This window comes from Pleurodeles waltl, chromosome 1_1, assembly GCF_031143425.1.
Source record: "Pleurodeles waltl isolate 20211129_DDA chromosome 1_1, aPleWal1.hap1.20221129, whole genome shotgun sequence".
NCBI lineage: Eukaryota > Metazoa > Chordata > Amphibia > Caudata > Salamandridae > Pleurodeles > Pleurodeles waltl.
This window is the reverse complement of record NC_090436.1, coordinates 884,354,583-884,378,036: the sequence shown is the minus strand read 5'-3', so window position 1 is coordinate 884,378,036 and position 23,454 is coordinate 884,354,583. Positions and strand designations below refer to the sequence as shown.

Genomic DNA, 23,454 nt, shown 5'->3' with positions numbered 1-23,454 from the left:
GGGAGCTGCGCTGTTCAGGCAATTGTCTGCAGCCATCTCTGACAAATGGGGGTTGGGAATGTTGCATCGGGTTTCTTGCAAGTCAGGTGAAAGGCACCCCACCACCGGCTCATGTTCAGAAATCAACTTGAATGCAAGCAGCGACCTCCAAATGTGATTTTATAGAGGCGCGGAGGTGCTTCACTAATGTCACTTGGGCTAATCAGAGTTAAAAACCATAGTCTGCTTAAAACTGACCCCCTTTTCAAGGAGTATAGAAGTGGAAGAACTGCTGTATTCCTTGCATAAGCAAGCTCTTTGACAGAATTCTCAAAAGAAGGAGATAGTTTATTGCGTAAAATCTAGCAGTAGTAATAAATGGCTATGTGTTAATAAGTAAAAGTCTTTGGAGTTTAAATGTTTTCACTGACCTCTGTGGTTTATCTGCTGTGAAGTTTATCAGCTTTTATTAACTTAAAAAGACATTTTGTGTTTTTTGACTTGTTTTGTGGCTTTTCATTTTGTATGAGCAACTTGTCAGCTCAGTAGTTTAGGCTTATATTTAAATTAATCTTTCACTGTGTGGTATTTCTTGCCACAGACTGGATTGTATAAGCAGTGCAATGGTTACAAAAAGTTGACTGGTCTTAAAGCAATGTACTTTTAGAAAATCCTTTATCGGTATGTGTCAAACAATGTGATGGGTTAAAAGTGTCTATCTATCACGTAAATTAAAAAGCTAATGTATTTGCAAGTGAACGCTGCGTAGTTGGAGCTGGGTGAATGTCTGCATTTTATACTAATTAAGATTAAAGATCTCGGTGATGAGATTTGTAGATCGGGTTTTAAGTGCTTGCTTAATGTCAGGTAATTTCCTGGTATTAATTCACTTTATCATTGTCATACGTAGAAAACCATTAAAATCGGAGGTAAGCGCGCAATTTAATGTTTTACGCCCTTCTTTTCTAGAGCTGGTGATGTTCTCTCATGAAGTGTTGCTTGATGTATTTTGTCTCTTCAGAACAGAGATAACTACATCCGTTCCTGTAGATTGCTCCCGGACGGTCGCACCCTGATCGTCGGCGGGGAAGCCAGCACGCTTTCCATTTGGGACCTGGCGGCTCCGACGCCCCGTATTAAGGCAGAGCTGACGTCCTCCGCTCCAGCCTGCTACGCTCTGGCAATCAGCCCCGATTCCAAGGTCTGCTTCTCCTGCTGTAGTGATGGCAACATTGCAGTGTGGGATCTACACAACCAGACGCTGGTCAGGTGGGTTAAGTGAAGCCTTTTGCCCGAACACGGTTATTGACTTGCATATGCTGTAACCAAAGTAGCTTTCAGCCACCACCAGTGCTGCTTTATTGAATTTCCAGTGCTCAGAATCTGTGATGTGCCTAAATGTTATTTTGACATGTCATTCACTAGTGCATTTTTAACCCTGTTTTTATGTTTGTGGAGATTGTATTTTATCTACAATCAGTGGTTATCTCATGAAATGATTAGATTAGCCGTCTCATCAGCAGGAATATAACAGAGGAAGAACCGTTCAGACCACTGGTTTTTGAGAGACTGAGAGATTGGCAATAATGTGCACTACCCCAGTAATGCCTTATTATTCCCTGCTTTGGCCCATTTCTTACTGTATAAGACCTGTTCATCTCCCTCATATAGGTACACAGTTTCTACTCGCTAGATTTTTATTACAAATGAAATTTCACCCCTTCATCGAGTCTTTTCCTCTACCCTGGGGGTTAGGAGACCTCGCCTTAGGTGGGAGTTGCCTACAGGTAGTTTCTCTTCCCCCACCGTCTCCAACATCCTATGTAACTACACTAGTTCGCTTGGTATTGAGTCAAAACAGGTCAAAGAAGGAACACACCCACAAGTAATCCAGAAATATTTTTTGTGCTCCGGAGCATTCAGAAGGAGAAATCTATAGGCACCAGCTCTCTTATTTTTGGAATTGATTTTAGCTACTTAACTGTCTACATTGGGTATCCCCTTCCGTCTCAGGTGCCCCTTCCGTCTCAGGTGCCCCTGCTGAACATTTATTTCAGCCCCCGCTGGTTCCCAGTGGTTATTATTGTTTTTTGTGGGATTCTGCTTATACTGGTAAAACCCATACCCTCATTCCTTCCTATTATTTTAATTCAGTCATATCGGTTCTCCTTTGCACAATCCTTCTAATGCTGTCAGGCCATACATTGGCACTCAAGCTTTCCTACTATTTTGCACTATGATTTTTTCCTGGATTGACATGCCGTGCATTATTCTGCCATCTAGTGGTTTATCTTGAATTTTTCGTTCTTGTTCTTTTTTTTTTTTTTTCCTTCCCCCGAGGCGTCGTTGTCCTCCATCATTTGGTGGTATGTTCATCCCCGTGTGATGTCAGCCGTGTGCCTCAGAAACTCCTGTCCTTAGTCGCCATATTTAGATTATTTTTTCTGAAGGGAGGTCAAAACAAAGAAAACCCCACTCATCCCAACACGAGGACATTGTAGGAGGATGTCCATTGAACACTGGTTCGACACTTGGAGGCAATCGAATCCCTGAAATGGAGAAGGGGTCGAAGCAAGGAACACTGACTGTGAAAAGAAGGGCAATCAATATCCACCCTCTACACAGGACAAAGAGCACTTGAGGATGAAAGGAAAAAAAGACTGCCCAAGGCTGAAATGGCAGCCATCATCCAGACTGACAGGGATTTTAACAAATTCCTAAAAGGATTTTGAATCCCTTCGAATCTGGCTAAGGACAAAGGCGTCTAGTTGCGGCTACTGACAACACCTGAACCCCAGAAGAAAGAAAATGAAGTCTTGGAGGAGGAGATGATGTACGAGCCTGTGGTTTTTCAGGACCATGGTAGCACTGAGGGAGAATGGTAAGAACTCAAAACAGACTCACAAGAAAAGGGCATCTAATCCTACTCTTCCTGGCCTTCACCCCAATGACATTGTAAAGTACAGCACTTTGGTAAAAAAAAAAAAAACTACAGACAAGTGTGAGGTGCGACTAGAGGAACAGTTACAGGGTTGTTTTTGCCTCAAAATTCTCTTGGCCATAGCAAAGAGTCCATACCTTCCTATGCTCCCAAGCACCCTCGATCAAGGTGTGGAGGTTTTTAGGATTTGGCTTTTGTAAAGGGTGGAGAATAATATAAAGATCCCTCAAAAGACTCCTGATACATAAACGACAGTGCAGTGGTGGACTCATTAACAGTGACCACGGCCAGAAAAAGAGCCAGCTTCTCAGGAATGTCCTGGAATAGAGGTCAGACCTCTTTGACCGAAACTGGTCATTATCCCGCATGGCAGCTGTATCAAACTCTATTTTAAAAAAAAAAAAAAACTCTCTCTCTATTTCTCTCTCTCTCTCTCTTTCTTTCTCTCTCTCTTTCTTTCTCTCTCGGGCCACGACACCAGAACTGTGAACTAATACCAAGGAAGAGCAAAATTGCTTGCAATAGGAGGTGGAGCTACTCCTTCAAAAGCAAGCGATTAAAAAAAAAAAAAAAAGGTGCCCAGGGAGCAGAACAACCAGTATTTTTCCTGGTACCAAACTGAATAAAACACTGATTATAATTCAGGATCCCTGTTTTTTAAACAGTTTTCTAAAGACCCAGATTTTGAAGGTGACTACACTTCAGCATGTCATTCCTCTTACAGCAGAATTCTGTGTCAGCAGACTAATCAGGTAAATCTGTAGTCCCTTTTCCCTCAATAACACTGATATCACTGGTGATAAATGCAAACAGCCATTCGTGATGCTAATCTTAATAGCACTGCAATGGGCATGACCGGCACCGTTCACAGACCAGGTGGAAGTTTAACATGGCAAATAAAAAAACTACTAGCATCACAAGGCCTGCTGCTAAGTTAACGGGAACAGGTCTATCACCTGGAACTAACTAGCGTCAATCTATCATTCTAGCTCCTGACAGTTTGGAATTTGGACATCTGCGTTGCAGTGCATGCAGGTGAACCCAGAACTGACTTGTGCTGCAAACCAAAATGGCTGCTTACCGACAGAAGTAATTTTGCAGCTTAAAATGTTTTCTGGATTCAGTAGCGAACGTCCCCGGGGATGTGGTGCTGTACAAAAAATATTGCGGATGGATTAAATTGTTGACACAGAACACACAATGGCACCAAAAAAGTGGGTGGGCTCAATGGCCTGCAAGTGGGGAAAAAGATTTTTAATGTGGTGACCACGCACAGGGGCTTCTTTAAGCTGCACAACTACTCCTATGGGTAAGTAACCATTTTGTTTGTGCGGAGGGTCCCCTTACTCGCACTGTGTGACACTACCATAGTTGTTGCAATCACCGTATTTTTTTACTTTCTTTTCTCTTTACATTATTGTGAAAAGTCAGCGCCCTTGAGTGGAAGTTCCTTAGACTGATGGCTGTGTCCTATTAACTTCCAATTGCAGAACATATTTTTCCTAATTTTTTACTTTATCCCTTAGCCTTTCTCTCGGGCCTTGCTGTGTTTTTTTTCTCTAGCCCTGGTTATGATGACCCAGCATCCTTAATGTATCAAAATGCTGTCGACTTGTAGCTCTTTGAACCAGTACTTTTTAGCATCAATTGAAGATAACATCTGTATATTTATTAAATAAATGATTTGTCATTTAAAGTCATGTGGCCATACAGGAGCTTTGTTTTATGCACTTGCATATTCACTAAGTGTGAGCACCGAGCATGTTTTTCATTCACTAATGCATTATCTATTATTCTTTCGCTTTTATAGTGTTTAAACGTTTTACGAACTTGTCTGTTTTCAGCTCTAATTAAGTGGCTATAAAGCAGATAGTCTTTATTTACCCCCCCCTTTTAAATTTAACTAGGTTATCATCGAGCCCCTGTGTGCTGTGATATGTGGGAGCAATGTACAGGTCTGTGTGGCTCTGCACTGTCATGTAAAACACTGCAGACTTGTCGTGTGTATGAGCAAGGCCACAGAGCAATGAACTGTAATGACCTACCTCAATGTATTTAGTTCAGAATTTCTCTGCCTGTATTTAGAGCCAAGGTGTTTAGTATGTCTGGCTTTCAAATCGGCGTCTTTTTCATTTCTATTTTGTAGACAGTTGCAAACTGCTCCTCTTGCTTTGTGTTTGATTCTTTGTTAATTACGTTTCTCGGGTTTTAAAAACTGCTGCTATGCTTCTCAGTCAAGGAATGCTTGTAATTTTGAGAGCTCAGAGTAAGTAGTGAGAGTTGACGATTTGACACGAGATGTTGTGTAGGGAGATGGGCTTAGTTTCTTGATGGGGTGTAAGAGGCAACGTCTGTCAAGAAAGATTCTCCCATTCCTTTTCTCTCATCTCTTTTGAGAACTCTCTTCAACTGATTTCTGAGTCACTACAGGTTGCACCTTGAAAGCGAGGCAAGGCTTTTTTTTTTTTTGCTGAAACATATTTATAAAGTACATTTCTTCATCTGTCCAGTTTTTGTTTTTCATGGTTTAGATTTTCTGAGTGTACTTCCTAGACCCCACTGAATACATTTCTGTTCGGCTTCACAGCTGAAACCTTTATTAAGGTGAGGTGACTGCCGAAACAGAATGATTTTAGAAAGTTTAAATTCTTATTTCCAGGATTACGGTCAAAGCAGTGGCACATCTTCTTAGCCCGGTGGTTCAGGATCTTTAATTTTCAAACTGGTTGGTCATATGTAGCTCCTCTGTGGCAGAGTTATTAATAAACCCTGCCTTTTTACAGTCTAACAAGTTCCAGCTCTTTTAGATAGTGCTTAATTTCTGAAATGTAAACCTGAAGCACAAATTCAGTATGATATCTTTGCTGTTACATTGCTTTGTTTGAGCACAGTAGCATCCTGTGTGCCTTTGAATATTCACATGAGCCCATCAGTTACCACTGTACACCTCTTTTTAACTGGATCTGCATTGCCCATTTTGGAGAATAGTGCTTGTTCTTGGCAAGTATTAGTGGTGTGTGAGGACCTCAACAGTGTCTGGGGTTCCAGTTTATAATTATAAGGCCCACAACCTTTGATTTGTTGGCTTTTTCTATTATAACATTTATATAATAGTTAGTTTCATGAGGAAATATAAAATATGTATATATTCTTTTTTTCCAACACATTTTGAGTTTAAAAAAAACATAACAATATAATGCAAACCTTAGTGCATTGCATTGGAACAAGACAGAAAAGGAAACACGGGGGGGCACATGCGTGGAGAGGGTGCAACAGAAAAGACCGAACACTACATCAGGCAGTGACATAAATGGGGGGGTCTGTGATGTCTTCAGGATCAATGGTGTCATGTTCCAAAGAGCCATACTTTCTGTGGTACCCACTCTTCCTTACTAAATCTGGAATGTGTCATAACATTCTTCAGTCACCATCTGAGTCTTAATATACGTTTTAAATGGCTTTCAGGTCTTTTCAGATCTGGTCAGTTTAATATGCCATTAATGCAGTCAGTTTCTCAAGTGTGTAAATGTGCTGCAGCTTAGAACACCCCAGGCCCAGTGGGGGCGGGGTGAAGTTTTCTGCTTCCAGCAATGGCATGAGGCTAATCTACCTACTAAAAGAAATTGTGTTCTTAGTCGTCCCATAGGAGAATACATAGAATACACCCTGAATGGCCCACCCGGAGCACTATTGGATCAAATGGGAGATCAATTCCTGTAATACCTTTAATAAAATTCAGAAAGACTGACTAATAAGATTGAGCCTGGGACAGGACCCCCACATTTGAGCCTGTGGGCCCATCAGCTGCTAGATTAGCCATAGTCGGATACCAATTATTTGAGAACCCTGAATGCAGTCTTATTGTATTTGGTGAAAATGAAAGCTATTGTCGCCCTTTGCCACATAGTCTCTCACTCTTATTCATCTATATCCCTCACCTGTTCCTCCTCCTCCCCCCATTTGTCCTGTACGTGTGACTCACTGGATCTATATCTAAGGCTTCATCTAGACAAGACACCTTTCAGATTGGTGCCTCCTATATTTCCAACGTGGCCAACTCAAATACACCCTTTTTATTTATTTTCTAATGTCACTAAATATATGCACATTCTGTAATGTAGGATATTTAACAGTGTCTCAGTAGTGGAGGTTTTGCAGCGTGAATATTTTCTGCATTCACATGCTCTGCATTATTCCACCATCTATTGGTTGGGTCTGGAATTCTCCACTGATTTCTGTTTGTTTGTTGGTGGGCGTCGACAGAACCAACATTTGGTCCCCCTTGTGACATCGTCCTACTTCCTCTGGATGTTCCCTATTTTAGTCGCTTTCTTCAGAATCTGTTTTTCCGGCGTTTGGTTTGGATGTTTGCCGAGAGGTTTCTGACATGAGGAAAAATATTGGAAGAAGTTGGAAGATTTTCAGTGTGAAGTTAGATAGTAACTGGGAGAGATAGTCGATAGGGCCCTGCTGAAGAAGGAAGTTATAAAGCAGCATGTTTCTTTTCAGCTGAAGGATTGGTGAGAATGCCCGTTCAGGGGGCCTCCTGGTAGGAGTAATGGAGAAAACACTGTTCCAGTTTTGCAAAAAATGTCACTATAAGTACGACCAAAAAGATAAACATCCGTGGGGAAAAAAATAATAATGCTGAAAGACAGAAGGGAAAAAGATGTGTTGACATTGAAAGCGCAACAGTCAACAGAGCGAAGATCGACAACTGAGTCATCATCAAAAGAGGGTACAGCATCAAAAACAAAGACTCCAAGCCCTGACGAATGTGCCGTTGACAGAAAGAAAGCGGAAAATACTCGAGACTGAAATGTACGTGCTTCTGCAAAAAAAGGACTTCGACTAAAGCCTCAGATTTCAGAATTCCGCAAAAGTTTTGGTGCCAAAAGGCACATCTGAGATGGAAGTCAAGGAAATACAGCCTCCACCCACCAGAACCTTAAAAAAAAGAGCTTTTCTGTAAGGAGGAAGAAGATCAAACTGGATTATATCAGGCTTCACAGGAAGGTAAATACATTGATAAACAATGGGAAGACTCTGAGATAGACTCACCTGAAGAGGGTGTAGAAATCTTATCCATCAAAGTACTTACCGCCAGATGATATTGTAAAGAATGCAGATGACAGATTTAATGTACAGCTCAAGGAGGATAAACCACAATCATGCTTCCTACTGGAAGTATTGCTGCCAAGTCAGGCAAGGAGCCATTTTCTACCCATGCCTCCAAGCATCCTCAGCCAGAGGAGGGAAGCTTTTAAGGAAGCAGCGACTCGTAGAGGTGTGACTCCAAGGCTGACAAGAAATATAAGTATACCTCCAAGGACCCTGCATTTATAAAAGGCACTGTCACTGCAGACTCCATAATCACATCGACAGCCAGGAAGAGGGACAACGTCCGTTCAACCTCGGGGCCTCCACCGGAAAAAAGGAGCAAGAGAATGGATCTCATGTGATGCGGAATGGACTGTAGTGCTGCAAACCAGTGGCACATTGCAAACTCAAATACACTACTTAATAGACATTCTCATCAGCATTGGGTGGAGATGGGAGAGCTGTTATAACACTTCCCTGAACAGCATAGAAAAAGGGCAGTGCATCTTGCCAAAAGCAGAAGAACATTGCCAGTACATATTTGAAATTTGCTTTAGATGCAGCAGACACATTGAGCCACCAGATGATGATGGAGATCAGGCTAAGACGACAGTCATGAATGAGGTTTGCAGGGTTTAAGCCAGAAGTTTGGGCAAATATCATAAACACCCCCTTCAGTGGACAGCAGTTGTGCAGAAACTCAGATAAAAGTCTCAACCAGCTAAAAAAGGACAACGAAACCACAAAGTCCAGGGGTGCATTGCAATTTCTTGGTGGATTACGAAGGGGAACATTTGTGACACAACAACCAACCTCCAGAGATAACTTCCAGGCAGGAAGCTCTCATCACAGCTTTCAGAGTGGCGCTCAAACTGCCACAACGCAACAAAGCTGGCAGTATCGGCAACAGGGGTGTGGTTCCTCTTGAGGAAGAGCCAGAGGGAGAGAACAAATAAACAGAGGAGGTTCAACACCCTCAAATAAGTAACCACACAAGGAATGCAAGACTTTCACATAAAACATCAGTGAAAGAAAAGAACATTCAGTTAGACTTAAAACACAGTACACCAGTCAGAAGAAGGTTAAAAGGCTTCCTCCAGGAGTGGAGGAAAATAACTTCAGAAAATTGGATCATAAACACAATTCAATTTGGATATTGCATAGAACTAACCATATTCCCTCCAATAATAGGAATGAAGAAGAAGATACACCCATAAAAGGAAATGGCTTGTTTCCTCAAGGCGGGCAAGGAGTTATTGGACAAACGGACAATAGAACTAGCCCCAAAACAAAAAATCAACAAGGGCAATTACTCAACATATTTCTTTATTCCAAAGGTAGACTGATCGTTACACTGAATATAAGACCTCAGGTTCATAAACAAATTCATAAAAACTAAAAAATTCAAAATGACAACCTTACAGGAAGGCATACCACAACTACAAGAAGGGGATTACATGGCAACCATGGACATGAAGGACACATACTTGCACATCCCAATGAATGCAAAGCGCAAGAAATACCGAAGGTTTGTGTTCAACAGAATACACTATCAGTTCATTGTTGGCATTTGGTATAAAATCTGCACCAAGAGTGTTTACAAAATGCCTTGCAGCAGTAGCTGCACATCTCAGAGTAATCGGAATACATGTATATCCATACCTCAACGAATTGTTAGTAAGAGCGAAACTCATACCACAAATGTGAACAGGACATTCAGAAAGTATTGAAGATACTGTATGGGGAGCACATTTGGGGCCCCTCAAAGTAAGGGAATCTGGAAGGAACAGGATGCTGTATAGCACATCAACCTCCTAGATCTGAAGACAGTTTTTTCTTGCCCTCAAAGCATTCCAGAACCATCTTTGGGGGAAGACAATATTGATTCAAACAGACAATACATCAACAAGCAGGGAGGGACTCTATCCCCGCACCCATCAAGGTTAGCTAAGCAACTCTGAAAATGGGCAATACAAAGGAACATAGAGATTTAGGCGATAAATCTACGGGGAAGAGACAATTTCGAGGCAGACAGGCTGAGCAGACAAACCTCATGTTCCCACAAATGGGAGCTCAACCAATAAGTAGTAGAAAGAATCTTTCAAAGGTGGGGCACAGCAACATTAGATCAGTTTGCAACTCCACAAAACACGAAATGCCAGTACTTTGCCCCCAGACAAGCACACCATTGGTCACTGGGAAATGCCATTTCTATAAACCGGTCAGGGACATCTGCATGTGCTTTCCCCCAATCCTGTTGTAGCACAGGGTAATGAACAAATGCAAGAAGAGTCACATGACCTTAATTTTAGTTGCACCACAATGGGCAAGACAAACCTGGTACTCTGATATAATGCAATTAACTCATAGAAGAGTTCACAGGCCACCAAGACAACATGATCTTTTGTCAATGAAGGAGTGAAGGTATTACACAGAGAGGCAGAATCTTTTAACCTAATGGCATGGCTCCTAAAAACGTTGGACATTTAAAGTTACCTAAAAAGGCAATGGCGGGAAAACCAAACACATATTTAACGTATGCATCCTTGAAGGTTCATCTAGCAGCAGTAGTGGCACACACAAGGATATATATAGGAAGATGTTTCTTTACAGCACCAGTAGTAAAGATATTCCTAGAGGGAGCAAAAAGAATAGCTTCACCAAGGAGAATACCAGCACCCACATGTAACCTAAATGTGGTAGTAACTCAACTCATTAAAAGATCTTTCTAGCCATTACACAAGGCTATTTTTCAGATGCTAACTTTAAAAAATGCTTTTTTTTAGTAGTCATTACCTCACTCTGCAGAGTGAGTTACAAGCACTCGCAATACAGGAACCGTGTTTTCAAATTCACAAGGAAAGAATTGTCATTTGAACAGATCCACAGTTCCTACCAAAGGTAGTATTGCAATTTCATATCAAAGTATACAGCTACCAAGCTTCTTTCAAAATCCAAAGACCCATGCTGAAAGAACTTTACATACATTGGATGCAAGACATTCAATGATGTAGTACATTGAAAAGGCAAAACCTTTGTGGAAAACTCCACAACTATTTGTGTCATTTGCCAGCAGTTATTTGGGAAAACCAGTTACTAAGAACACTGTAGCAAAATGGATTGCACAGACTATTCAGTTGTGCTGCATATGTGCCGCACAAATGCGGCACACACTGCACAGAAGAAAGGCGCAACCATTGATTTTTTAGCACATACTCCGCTACAAGAAATCTGCAAGAAATAAATGATAAAGGGAAAGGGGGGAAAAATAATCTGAAGATGGTGATTAAAGTTGGGAACATCTGGAAGTAGGATGACTTCATAAGGGGCACAAAATGGTTGTTCCGTCGACGCCTACCAGCAAACAAAAAATTAAGAGGAGGAGCACTACAAAACAGTAGAGGATTCCATACCCAACCACTAGATAGTGGATTAATGCACAGCATGTGAATCCAGAAAATTCTTCAAGCTGCAACACAACACCTACATGTAAGAACCTTTACCTTACAGTGGAGGTTGTGGCTTCATTTTTCAGATGCTTTTAACTATTTAAGTAACTTTTTTCTTACTTTCCGTCACTGAAATAGATTTAGTATAGTACTGTCAGTCCATTTAAAAATTAAAGGAGAGGGAGCATGGACCTACATTCTGTTTGTCCCGCCAGACCTTTTTGTCCGCTCATAGGCGAAATAGAAGTAAAGCAGTTGTTTGAGAACTTCAAAGGCACAGAAAATAGGTTTTCATCATGGTGTACTAAATTGTGGCTCAATGTTGTTGATAGACACAACAGTAGATACTTTCAGTATGATAATTAGCGAGCTGCGTCTGGGAAATCTTACAGTTTATGATAGAATTAGCAGAGATTGACTGTTTTCTGAAGAAATGTTGAAAACACAATAAAGTTTGACATCTTTTTTGCATTTTTAGATATCTCTTTTTACTACACCTGCTTGTAAAAGCTCCAGTTTTGGCACAGTATAGAACTCGTACAGGGAGAATGAAACTGCCAGACCACAAAGTCTGTTCAAGTGGGAAAATCAACAATGGGATTTGGTCATCTAATAATTTAGCTACTTGTCTGGATTCATCCAGCAGGCTGCAGGAGTCTGAAAAGCACCTCAACCTATTACTACTTGTGCAGCAAAACCAGTTCAAGAGCAAATGATCTTTAAGTTTAAAGTAACAATAGATGTGCAACACTCTTAGTAGATGTAAACTGTTTACTTGTCTGCAGTGTGTTCTAGGATGCGTATGTTATCGAACTATAAAGTGACAATAGTTGTTTAAGCCTGATGCTCTCGTTCGGTGCATTACTAAGGACTCTCACTCCATTTGAAATCAAACGTCTTGCTTTGCCTTTATCTTTGAGCAATTCCAGCTGCTCTACATCTTTTCTGATGTACTATTATCAGCCTCCTCCTCTTTCCTGCTGTGTTTAATCTCCTTATAGAGGCCTAAAGTGAAAGTTGCTTAGCTTCATGTGATCAGTACCCCCCAATCCCTTAGAGTAAACTTGAACAGCTAAATACAGTATGTGGGCGGAAACCTTTGGTATGTTTGATGTCTGACTCGTGCACCGTTCCCTAGTTACAGGAATCAATTCTTGTCAATATTGCTTGCTAAAAGGAGTTCAATAGGAAACATGCATAGTAAGAATCTGTACAGATGTGCGATACTAACGGTTTCAATGAGTGCTTCCGTAGCGCTAATACACCAGTATCTTTATGGTTAATGCTCACTCTCTCGCTAATGTTGTTTAGGCAATTTCAAGGCCACACGGATGGAGCCAGCTGTATTGACATTTCAAACGATGGCACCAAGCTGTGGACGGGAGGTCTGGACAACACGGTGAGATCCTGGGACCTGCGGGAAGGACGCCAGCTCCAGCAGCATGACTTCACATCACAGGTACATCACTTTGAGGCATGGGCTTGTGCACTTATTTAAATGTCACAGGATGAAGCACTGCTGTGTAAAATTAGAGGTGGAACATACCAAGCACATCTAATCCAGTCCTGTATGTGCCTTTGTATTTGTCTTGCCTGGTTTTTAGGAGCAGGAAGAGAACTACAACGCAACGTTTCTGACTAATAATCAACATAATATAGAAACATTTTGTGCACTTTTGCCATGGCCTGGCTGTTGCATACTCAAATGGGGGTAGTAGTGTCAAAACAGTTGAAAGGGGTGTGTGTGTGTGTGTGTGTGTGTGTGTGTGTGTGTATATGTATATATATATATACACACACACACACACACATAATAAAACATAAGAAACATTCGACTTGTGTGTTCATAGATTAACAAAAATATATTCCATGCTCCCTAGTGTACCATCTTATATTGGAGTGACTTACCCAAGCTTTAGACAACATTTACATCTTTAAAGTTTCTTTAGATGGATCAATTTTATTGCTGGCAAAATGTATTGTATGAGTATGCAAAGGGCTAAACACAATCATAGATTCGTATGTTAGTGTTGTAATCAAACCAGTCTGCAATTAACCACTACACTGGTGTCATCCCAGACATTTAGTCAAACAAATTATTTTATCTCTAACTGCAAAAAGAGGCTGGTCCAGTGTTCTTAACACAAAATTCTGATTAGCTAAATTAAAGACCTCTTAATGGTCTCCTAGCAGCCTTCCTGCAGATGGCAGCAGTTACAAATGAAATGGATATTTGCTTGCTGTCTTTTGGTCGTGATAGTAGAAGGGGCATATTTATAGTAGAAGTGTTGGCAGCCAGTCCGAGCTCTGCATTTCCCTATACGAGGTTGTTATTATTTGCGAATACTTTGCACTGCTATATATCTATATTTCTTTATCTTTTAATATCTTTAAACCTACTGAACTGACTTAAACCACATAACAAAAAGCAGTGTTTCTGAAGCAAGAGCTACCTTTCTGCCAAATTTGGTGTAATTCCGTCCAGTGGTTCAGACTGGCGTCGTGCCTAAAATCTCTATGGTAATCCCATCGATAAACTAACTTTTTTTGCCCCCCAAACCCCCCCCTCTTCTTTTTCTTGGGCCCCACTTGATGGATCACTCTTAAAATTCCCATGTGCAACAGGTTTCTCCGGAACACTCTCTCTTTTTTTTTTTTTTTTTTTTAAACTTGGTGAAGATTCGCCAAGATATTTTAAGTCACCAAGGACATCCATGACCATGTTGATGAACAGAGTTATAAGGTCATGGAACTGTGACCATGAGGTCGAATCGAGTTGATTTGCTTGCATTTTGGATATATATTAATAACCTGATCAGACCTATATACAATATGTAATGTTTCTCTCAATTCTTAGGTATGGTTTTGTTTTTGACAGCCATAAAGTTATGCTTATTTAAATGTCTTTTAAGCACTCTTTTTGCTGCTCCCAGATATAGAACATTGTAATCCTTCACCTCAGCTCCTTTATTTTGTAATGTTGTTCTGAAAGCATTTTCTGAGAAAAGCTTAACATCTGATCTGCCATGTACCTGATCAATAGCTACATTCTCTTTCATGTTTGAATTCTAGATCTTCTCTCTTGGGTATTGTCCAACTGGTGAATGGCTTGCAGTGGGGATGGAGAACAGTAATGTTGAAGTGCTGCATGTTACTAAACCAGACAAATATCAATTACACCTTCATGAGAGCTGCGTGCTGTCCCTCAAGTTTGCTCACTGTGGTAAGTTCTGATGTATTTCTCTAAGATTTGTACTTGTTATGGTCTCATCCCTTTACATACATTGAATACTATGTAGCTTTTGTCTAGTACTTAGTTATCTAGCAAAATGCACCAGTAACTTGTACTATATTCTTTTGGCATTCAGTGGAATTCATATTTGTGAATAGGATGTTGCATTTAAACTAAATATTCTGTCTTGGTTTCAAATATGACAATGCCCTTGTGGGAAGATGCAAATACACTATTTCCTGGGCATTGAGTATGCCACATTCTTGTAGGAGAAGAAAAATAAAACCCCAGTATCTTATTGTTATTGCTAACTCAACCAGTTTTTTTTTAGCTGCTGCAAGGTGTACCCACCTTTATCTGGCTGTCTGCTGTTGGTACCATGCAAGACTAGCACTTTCTGCTTCTGAGAGGATAACTTTTCAGAGTAGGAAGTTGTTGCTTGCAGTGGAAACTAAGTGATTAGCAACTAGAAATTAAATGATTTTTTGGATGTTTTTACAGCATGTAATTGCAAATGAAATTACCAGTAGGTACATATTGACTAACTACTAAAATACCACAGCAAAACACTGTTGGTCACACAGGGTTGGCCAGATTAAATCCAATGGTAAGAACCAGTGCTAGTATCTGTGGCAAGATCTCAGCTGTTGGGGAGTATGATCGACAATAGGTGGCCTGCCACTCTCTGTTTGTGTTTGACCTTTAAGGAGAAACAGCTTTCAGGCTATATCATAGTGTGCTGAGGTGCTGGAAAGTATAGTTGAGTGGGTTATTTGGTTCCAGCTGTCCCAGTGTCATGTAGAGAGTGGCTACTAATACATGGATATGACGAATTGCAGTTTCAAAAGTGGAGGTGTGTAGATTTATAGTCAAATTCGGCAGTTTTTGGAGTCATCCAGTTGATTGAGGGGGCGCGTTAGGTAGAATATTTTCATACAGTTCAAGAGGCTGATGCTGTGCATTACTTTGACCTGAAGTGTACAAAAAGTGATGGATAGTATGCTGAATAACTTGAATGCTTAAATACCAAATTTAAACTCTTTGTGTGCCCTGTTATTCTCAGATCTTGGGGAAAACTGTGACCATTGAAGCTATTGCCAGATCATAGAAAACATTGTTATGTTAGCCTTTGGCGAGGAAGATATTAAGCAAAGCACCAAGAGCACATTTTATTAACACAGGTGCTTAATAGACTTTGAATGGTAATGTTTCCTTGTGTGACATTGTAGAACGGCAACATGTAATGCATCTTTGTGGAAGTAAGGAAGTAACCTTGGGACAAACAGTATTAAAACATTAGTTTGCTTCTATTTGTACTTCAGGCCCACCCCCACATGTGGACTGCTACTACAAAGTTAATGCACAGCATGGAACCTTTGAATCAATTCACACTGCAAAAGAACCCAGTTACCTATGATATTGACTAGAGTAATGGGGGGATAGAATCCGGAAGTGTTAATTGGGATTTTATAGTAAGAGGATGAGGATTGGGATGACTAAAGGAGAGATGGAGGAGGGAAGAGTCTGGAAAGGGTTAAGGAGATCATAGTAGCAGGAGAGGTTTTGGATGAGTCAAAGGTGAGATAATGAGGGAGAATTCAGTAGGTTTGCTTGGGAGAGCATGGTAGTAAACTGAGGTTTGGGTGAGCTAGATGTGGAAGAGGAGGGAAGAGCTTAGGCAGGGTTATTTTGGAGATGTAAGTAGTAGAGTGGGTTTGGGATGAGTCAGAGTGCTGATGGAGGATAGATTAATAGAAACATGACATGTGGTGATGTGTAGACAAAGTAAAGCTTAGAAGAGTACATTTTTATTTATTTATAATTTTATATATATATATATAATACACATTTTTTAAAAATCATTATTATTATAATAAATCATTTAGATTAGAATTGAGAACTGTTTTAAATTAAATCACAAGGCTTGACTAATAAGATCTTCCTGAATGATTAAGGTGCATCAGAAATGCTAAATAGGGTACACCGTACAAAGACTAAATGTAATACTTATGTGAAAAAGAAAGATATAACTTTCCACAGCTAAAATTCAAACACCAATAGCATGAGAGAGCACAATTTTTTATATGCAAAAAGCCTGAAGAGATTGTGCTCTGTTTTCGCAGCTTTAAAGCCACAGGGTGCATCAGACAATGCAACTTGAATAAAATAAGATTTAATTGCATGATGTGATAGGATAACCACGCTGAAACTACACCCCTAGCCTCCTAGTCTGCCACACAGTAACAATGTGTGTCACCCTGTCTAAATGTGGCACGGGACCACCTAAAAGGCCATCCTGTCAGCACCGTCTCTGTATTCTTGCAGTGCATCGCCCTTGGCTGATGTGATAACAGCTGCACTTCTACATGCGCTGGGCAGGAAGTGATAAGTAACCAACATCTTCCACTTGTCAGATAAAGGGATCTAAATGTTCTACAGGCTCTTGCGGGGCTATGAAGGACTAGAAGCTAGCACTTAAGTTGCCCATCCAGTCAAAAAAAGCCTCAACTGAATGAGTCGTGAATCTGGGAACCTTCAGAGATCAGCTGTGTACAATGAAAAGAGGAAGCTTGCAGGGACATAGCTTTTGCTGTGCCTGTAGTATGCGTGAGAGAAGCTTGAAGTACTCTGGCCAATGCTTCCACCCTTATATGTGATGGAAGTTGACACATTTCCTGCTTGTTCTATATTTGTATAGTTTGAGTGCTTGCACTGTGCATACATGTGTACTGTGCAACTGGTAATCAGCTATTGTTACCCTTGCTGTATTGTTATATGCACTTCTGCTACTTGAGCTGTATTTGTACTATATAATGGATGCTTGAACTGTTCCACTGCTGATTATGCGGTATTTGTGCAATGTGATGATGCCAGTACTGCTACTATTGGGGCTGTAATTGTTAAGTGCAGTGGATGCTTACACTGCGGCTACCCCAGGGACGTTTGTATCATGACATGGATGTTTGCACTCCTGCTGCCTTGGCTGCGATTATATTGTATGATTAAAGCCAAAACAGATTACTACCGGGCTGCATTTGTAATGTCTGGTGAAGGCTTGAACTAATGCTATCTGTGCTATATTTGAAAGGCGAGGGATGGTACCCCTTTAGTAGTCATAAACAAGCAGCTTTATTTTAAACAAAGATTTGTCTGCCACAAAGGACGTACAAAAGATACTCACTGTTCTGAAGCACTGCCTAGAGAGCTATAGTTCTAGAAGATCCTCCTTGAATCCAGTCTTTGGGAAGAGGTCTAAGCATTATTGATTGGACTCAGACTGTGGAACACAGATGGCTTTAGCATTGGTGGGGCCCGGTGAGTCAGTCTTTTGTGATGCCCCTTTACCTTCTTCTCCTTGAATTCATGTATTAGCAAATACATTAACCGAAGATGTAATTACTTCCTACCTAGGAAAGGTAAATTCAGATAGAATCTGAAGCTGTTGGTCACATAGTGGGGAATTTGTGGGCTTGCAGTCAACAGCCTCATGAATCCTGAACTTCGCCTATAGTCAGCACGCAAAATAAGTTAGTATTTTTTTTCTTCAACAAACGTATCGTTACATGTAAGCAACATGTTTTGTTTATTTCTTTGATACCATTTTGTGTGTCCTTGCTGGGAGTGAAGTGGATTATCTTGCACAGTAGGAAATGGTACATTGATAGTAACTGTTAGTGTTGGAAAATGTCTTTTGTCGCTACTGTATCAACTAAATCAACCAATAAAGACGAAATGTATTTGCCCTTAAATCCTGGTCGTAGGTGTTTGTATTTTGTGTTTTTTTTTTTTTTAATACTTTTCAATGTAGTATTTATATAAACATAGTATTTTCACTAATCTAGCCTGATTGTCATGAGTTTGTGGATTTTTTTTTTTTTTTTAAAACTTATATTCACTTTGTTTCAGGCAAATGGTTTGTGAGCACTGGAAAAGATAATCTCCTTAATGCTTGGCGAACACCTTATGGAGCCAGTATATTTCAGGTATTGTTAATTACGTTTTTACTGCCATTTTCTTATTATGCCTGTTTGCAAGTCCAGTTTTTTTCTTTGCTTTCTAGTGCTTGTGGTCCTCAATCTATAATGGGATAAAGAGGACTATAAGTACCATAATTCAAATCAAAAGTCTGGTCTGGATCAGTTACTCAAGACATTTGGTATTTTGAAAATGTTGTTAGTTTGTATAGGCCTTGAAAGACTTTGCATAATATTGCTGTGTGGAGATCATGCATCATTTATTGATATTTGTAGAGCCGCAGCAGGGTATTCACTTTTATGGAAAATTTTGGTGTAGATATTTAGCCAAAACAGGAAATAGTGTTAGGACAAACATTATTAAAGCTTTAGTTTGTTTCTATTTTTACTCCGTGTGTACCTCAGTTGGTGGAATTCCGCTACATGATTCGTGCATAGCATGTGAATCTTGAATAGATTCTTACGGCAAAAGGTTACTTATCTATGATATGCAGTTTGAGGCTATTCTGTAGTTGCATCACACTGTCCGCTTCAGGGGTGAGGAGCAGTAGTGCATATGAATAAATTAAAATTTAAGCATTAGAAGATGTCATTACTACGTACAAGGGAAGGTTATTAACCTACCCTCACACAGCGCAATTGGAATCTCATCACAAAGTATTGCAAGCCCATTATGTATGTTTCTATTTGAACTGGTATTGAAGTTGTGTGTCCTTTAGTAATTGAGTAATAGCTTGATTTGTTTTGAGTGTTATTGATGCTGTTAGTATTATTATTTCTTAGTTTATTATTACTGCTATCAGTGTATTTGTCATTACATTTTTTACTTTCATCCTTATTTAGGTGTTCCCATAGTAGACCTTCCTCCTTCTTAAATTGATCTTTTGGTTTTATTTCATTGTTTTTCTTGGAAGTTGATAAGTTTAAAAATGTTATGAAACATAACTACCTCTTTGGTACACAAAATGGTAAAATATATTACAAAGATACAAGAAACACACATTTGTTGTCTGTACCACTAATTCAGAAATTATTAGCACTCTAGAAATAATAAATATTCCCATTCTTTTGTTTAACTAAAATCTGCTAGAATTTGTAAAGCTTACCTAAATTATCCAAATCATATTTTGTGAACATCAAGCCAACATCTTTTTTTACTATAGGCTATAGAATCACACATTGTTTCAACAGGTTTATAGTGGAATCTGATTTCAGCAGTCTGTGTGTCCCGCTGTTATCCCTTTCTCCCAAATGCAAGTAGTTTCCAGTGTGCTGTTGGTGCATGCTCGACTGTCAGATATCACTTTGTGCTGTAGCTTAAATAGAATACTTTATTGTAATTGATGTTCTCTCTTTGTTTCCTTTAGTCCAAAGAGTCGTCATCTGTGCTCAGTTGTGACATCTCCGTGGATGATAAATACATAGTCACTGGTTCTGGCGACAAGAAAGCCACAGTTTATGAAGTTATTTATTGAGGACTTTGTACAAACGGGACTCCTACTAGTTGCACTTTTTCTGTAATTTTTTTTTGAATAAACAATGACTTTACATGCTCATTCTCCCAAATATGGAGATTATTTTTCCTTCCATCAAACCTGCAATTGGATCGTCATTGCTTGCCTTCAGACCTTGTCACAGCACATCACCAGATCATTTTCTTGGAAGAAGCATCCGCACCAATGGACTCTGAACCTTTTAATTGTGTAATATAGTTGTAATATATTTATTTTGTTTAAAGAAGACTTTCTAACAATGAACTGACTTAATAAAGCTGTCTTCCCCTGCCGTGGAAATGAAGGTGCGTTTCCTTTTTATCCAGACTTAATGGTGTGGCTACCCATGTGCATGCACTAATATACCAGTTCTAACTACCTGATTTATTTTTCTCAGAACAAAACATTGTATCACACAGATTGGCAATGCATAATGACCGAGCGCCCCTCATTAGGTTCCATGAGCAGAACTAGTTAGATTTAGTCCTGTGAAAGACGTATTGTGAGCTTACAGCCCACCCATTGCTTACCATTGGTTGGCTATGTTGTCATTCATTTGCTTTCTTCTTATTCAGTGACTTTCTTTCATCTTTTTTTTGCTTTGTCTCTTCCCTGTAGCATAGCCTGTTTATCACCTTTTTGATTGTTTGACTTCTATCCTTTCAATGCTCACATTTAAGTAACTTTTTTTTTCTATTTCATACAACATGAGAGTGCATGCGTTTTCTAGCTCTCTCCATCGTTTGCTGCTTCATCCCTCAAAAAGCACTACATACCCCCTTTCCGTGCTGTGTTGCTCCCCACCCCTCCTAGCTTGTCTGTGAAAGCACAGCAACAGCATTATTTTTGTTGAGGAATGGCTGAAGGGCAGACTTTTATGGCACTGGGGGAAGGACCACCAGCCGCACTCATTCAGCTGGTGTCTAAGGCAGAAGTTGTATGTAGGCGTAGCATGACACCCCATGGAGGACCATACATCTGATCCCTGGGCTATTACAGAACAGCAAATTCTTGATTCTTGCAAAAATCATATTAGGCCTTGGCAAGCATTTCTTCCATTTTCTTTTTAAGGTCTATGTAGTGTTTCCCGGGTGATAAGTATTTGAAAAAGAAACCATGCTATTTATAAAGATTGAAATCAATGTACAGTTTTGAGACACCACAAGATGTTAGCTGTTTTTTCACCTTTTTATATTTTTTTTAAACCGTGCATTACTGACACACATAGGCAAAGCCAACAGCTCGACTTGCATTACAAAAGCACAATCTGCTGGCTTCGCCAATGCGTGTTTTTCACTGGGTTACTTTCTTGATTGCTTTTTGTGGTGGTACGGTGATACCTTTCTATAAAGGGCAGACATGTTGCTCGAGAGCTGGCCTTCTTTTGAATCAGCAAGACCTAACAACTGGATTTCTCAACAATGTAGTGAGAGGAGTGTGATACAATTGCTTGAGGGGCACATCAATCATAAGTCATAATCTATTTATGCTTGTTTATAACAGAGGGAGCTGTGTCCCATCACCTACAATGAATTGTTAAAGTAAAGGTTGACCCTTTTCAAAATAATTACATAAGCTTTTAGAAGCACTTTTGATGGTAGGGTGATATTTTCTATCTAATATATAGGGCCTTTAGAGACATTTGGTCTTGAAGGTATGTTTATATCCTGCCCAGAAGGTGGCAACGTTTAACTAATAATGTATATCTGATCCAATTGTGTCACACTTGTCTATGGTGCCTTTGGCCAAAGCTGTACACTTTTGAAAGCTCATGTGATAATTGTTGACCATTTTGGTGTGGCGTTATGTTTAGCGTAGCTCATGTGACTAATCTAAATCCAGATGTTTACTTCTGTGCTGCTTGGCAAACTTGGCTCCACACCCAGTGTGGCCAACCTTTACCCTGCTAACATTGTATTAACATAGTAAAGTCAACTTGAAGGTATATCTCGTGATGCTCCCTAAGGAACTGTTACAACAGTTTTGTGTCTCCTCCTAATTTAACAAACTAAAAGAATGTTTCTTATTGCCTTGCAGACTAATATTCGCAGAGTGCCCCGGTGATTTGGTGTATCCCTCTTGAACAAATTTACAGCCTTTCATTTCTACCAAGAACATTACATCATCTTTACCTGCATACAAGAGAACATTGCCTGCTCATGCTTTGGCATCTGCACTGAAAAGTTGGTTGTCCTCTCCAAAGTTCAGCTAAAAACCAAGCAGTGAGCTAAGGAGCTCACAAAATTCAATGCAGGCGAGAAAGTAACCTCTCTTTCTGGAAACTATTTCTTTCCTCTATGCTCCTTCTAAACAGTGGGTTGAAAATCACAAATGGATCTTAGCCCATACCCCAGAAACAGTGTTTTTTTTTCCTCTCCCTGTTTTTCTTTTTGTTTTGTTTTTAAGTCTTTGCTGTCGATCAGTTATTTTTTTCAAATGTTTAAAAAAATATAAGTCTGTGGATCTGCTGATGTACAGTGCCTTTGCTGCTATGGATCAAAATCTTAAACTGTATAGATAAACCTTGTTGTATAACTAGACCAGACTATTTACTAAATTTCGTCATAGCAATGGTTTCATGCTGCAAGCTGAGATGGACTGTTTTATTGGAGTTCCAGACGTGGTAGCAGAAATGGTGTCTTAAGTGCTTTGTGTTTGATGTCCTTAACAGTTTCGTAATACTCTACAGTGTAGAATGATTTTTATACTAAACTGTGTCCTTGTACATAGTTCTGATGCATTGTATTGACCACCGGTACTTCTATAAAAGTAGATAATTGTTTTGTGCATTCAGAATTTTAAGCATTAAACATAAGTAACTTCTAGCAGACGCTTCATGGTGTTCTTTGGTGTCCTGTGCATGTTTAGCCTTTTCAGTCCAAGAGTAGTGCATACAGGAATGATCTAAAGTCAGTCTTAATAGAATACTCCAGCAACAAAAGAATTTGTAAAAGAAGATCCTTAATGTTATTTAGCATCTCATTTTCTTAGGTAGGGGTTTTAGTTTGAGCCTTTAAAGTTCAATGTCACTGTACAGATAACATCAGATAAAAACGATTTGCTTATTTTGACAGATTATAGATTAACTGTGTAACCCTTGTGTTTCAAAAATGTACACTATCCTTAGCAGTCACCATGTGAAATTTTCAATTTTCGGTGTCTGGTTTTATAACTGGATTTGAAATTAATACGTTGGAGTGAGATTTTTTGTTTTAGATCAGATATGTAGGAGAGATTATTTCCAAAATCATATATTTCAATTGATATCTCAGTATCTCCTTGTGTA

General features: G+C 39.7%; 1 protein-coding gene across 4 annotated transcripts in view; it reads left to right on the top strand.

The window, feature by feature from the left end:
• LOC138288505 (transducin-like enhancer protein 4) overlaps positions 1 to 22,993 on the top strand; it is a 241,622-nt gene extending 218,629 nt beyond the window's left edge. For all 4 annotated transcript variants that reach the window (XM_069230061.1, XM_069230055.1, XM_069230063.1 and 1 more), the window contains 6 exons: positions 1,001 to 1,248; positions 12,781 to 12,928; positions 14,542 to 14,692; positions 18,608 to 18,684; positions 20,043 to 20,473; positions 22,206 to 22,993. In XM_069230061.1, coding sequence (XP_069086162.1) covers positions 1,001 to 1,248; positions 12,781 to 12,928; positions 14,542 to 14,692; positions 18,608 to 18,684; positions 20,043 to 20,150 — 732 coding nt within the window. In that variant the 3' untranslated portion in view covers positions 20,151 to 20,473; positions 22,206 to 22,993. The remainder of the gene's footprint in view (positions 1 to 1,000; positions 1,249 to 12,780; positions 12,929 to 14,541; positions 14,693 to 18,607; positions 18,685 to 20,042; positions 20,474 to 22,205) is intronic.
• Positions 22,994 to 23,454: the final 461 nt, after the last annotated feature.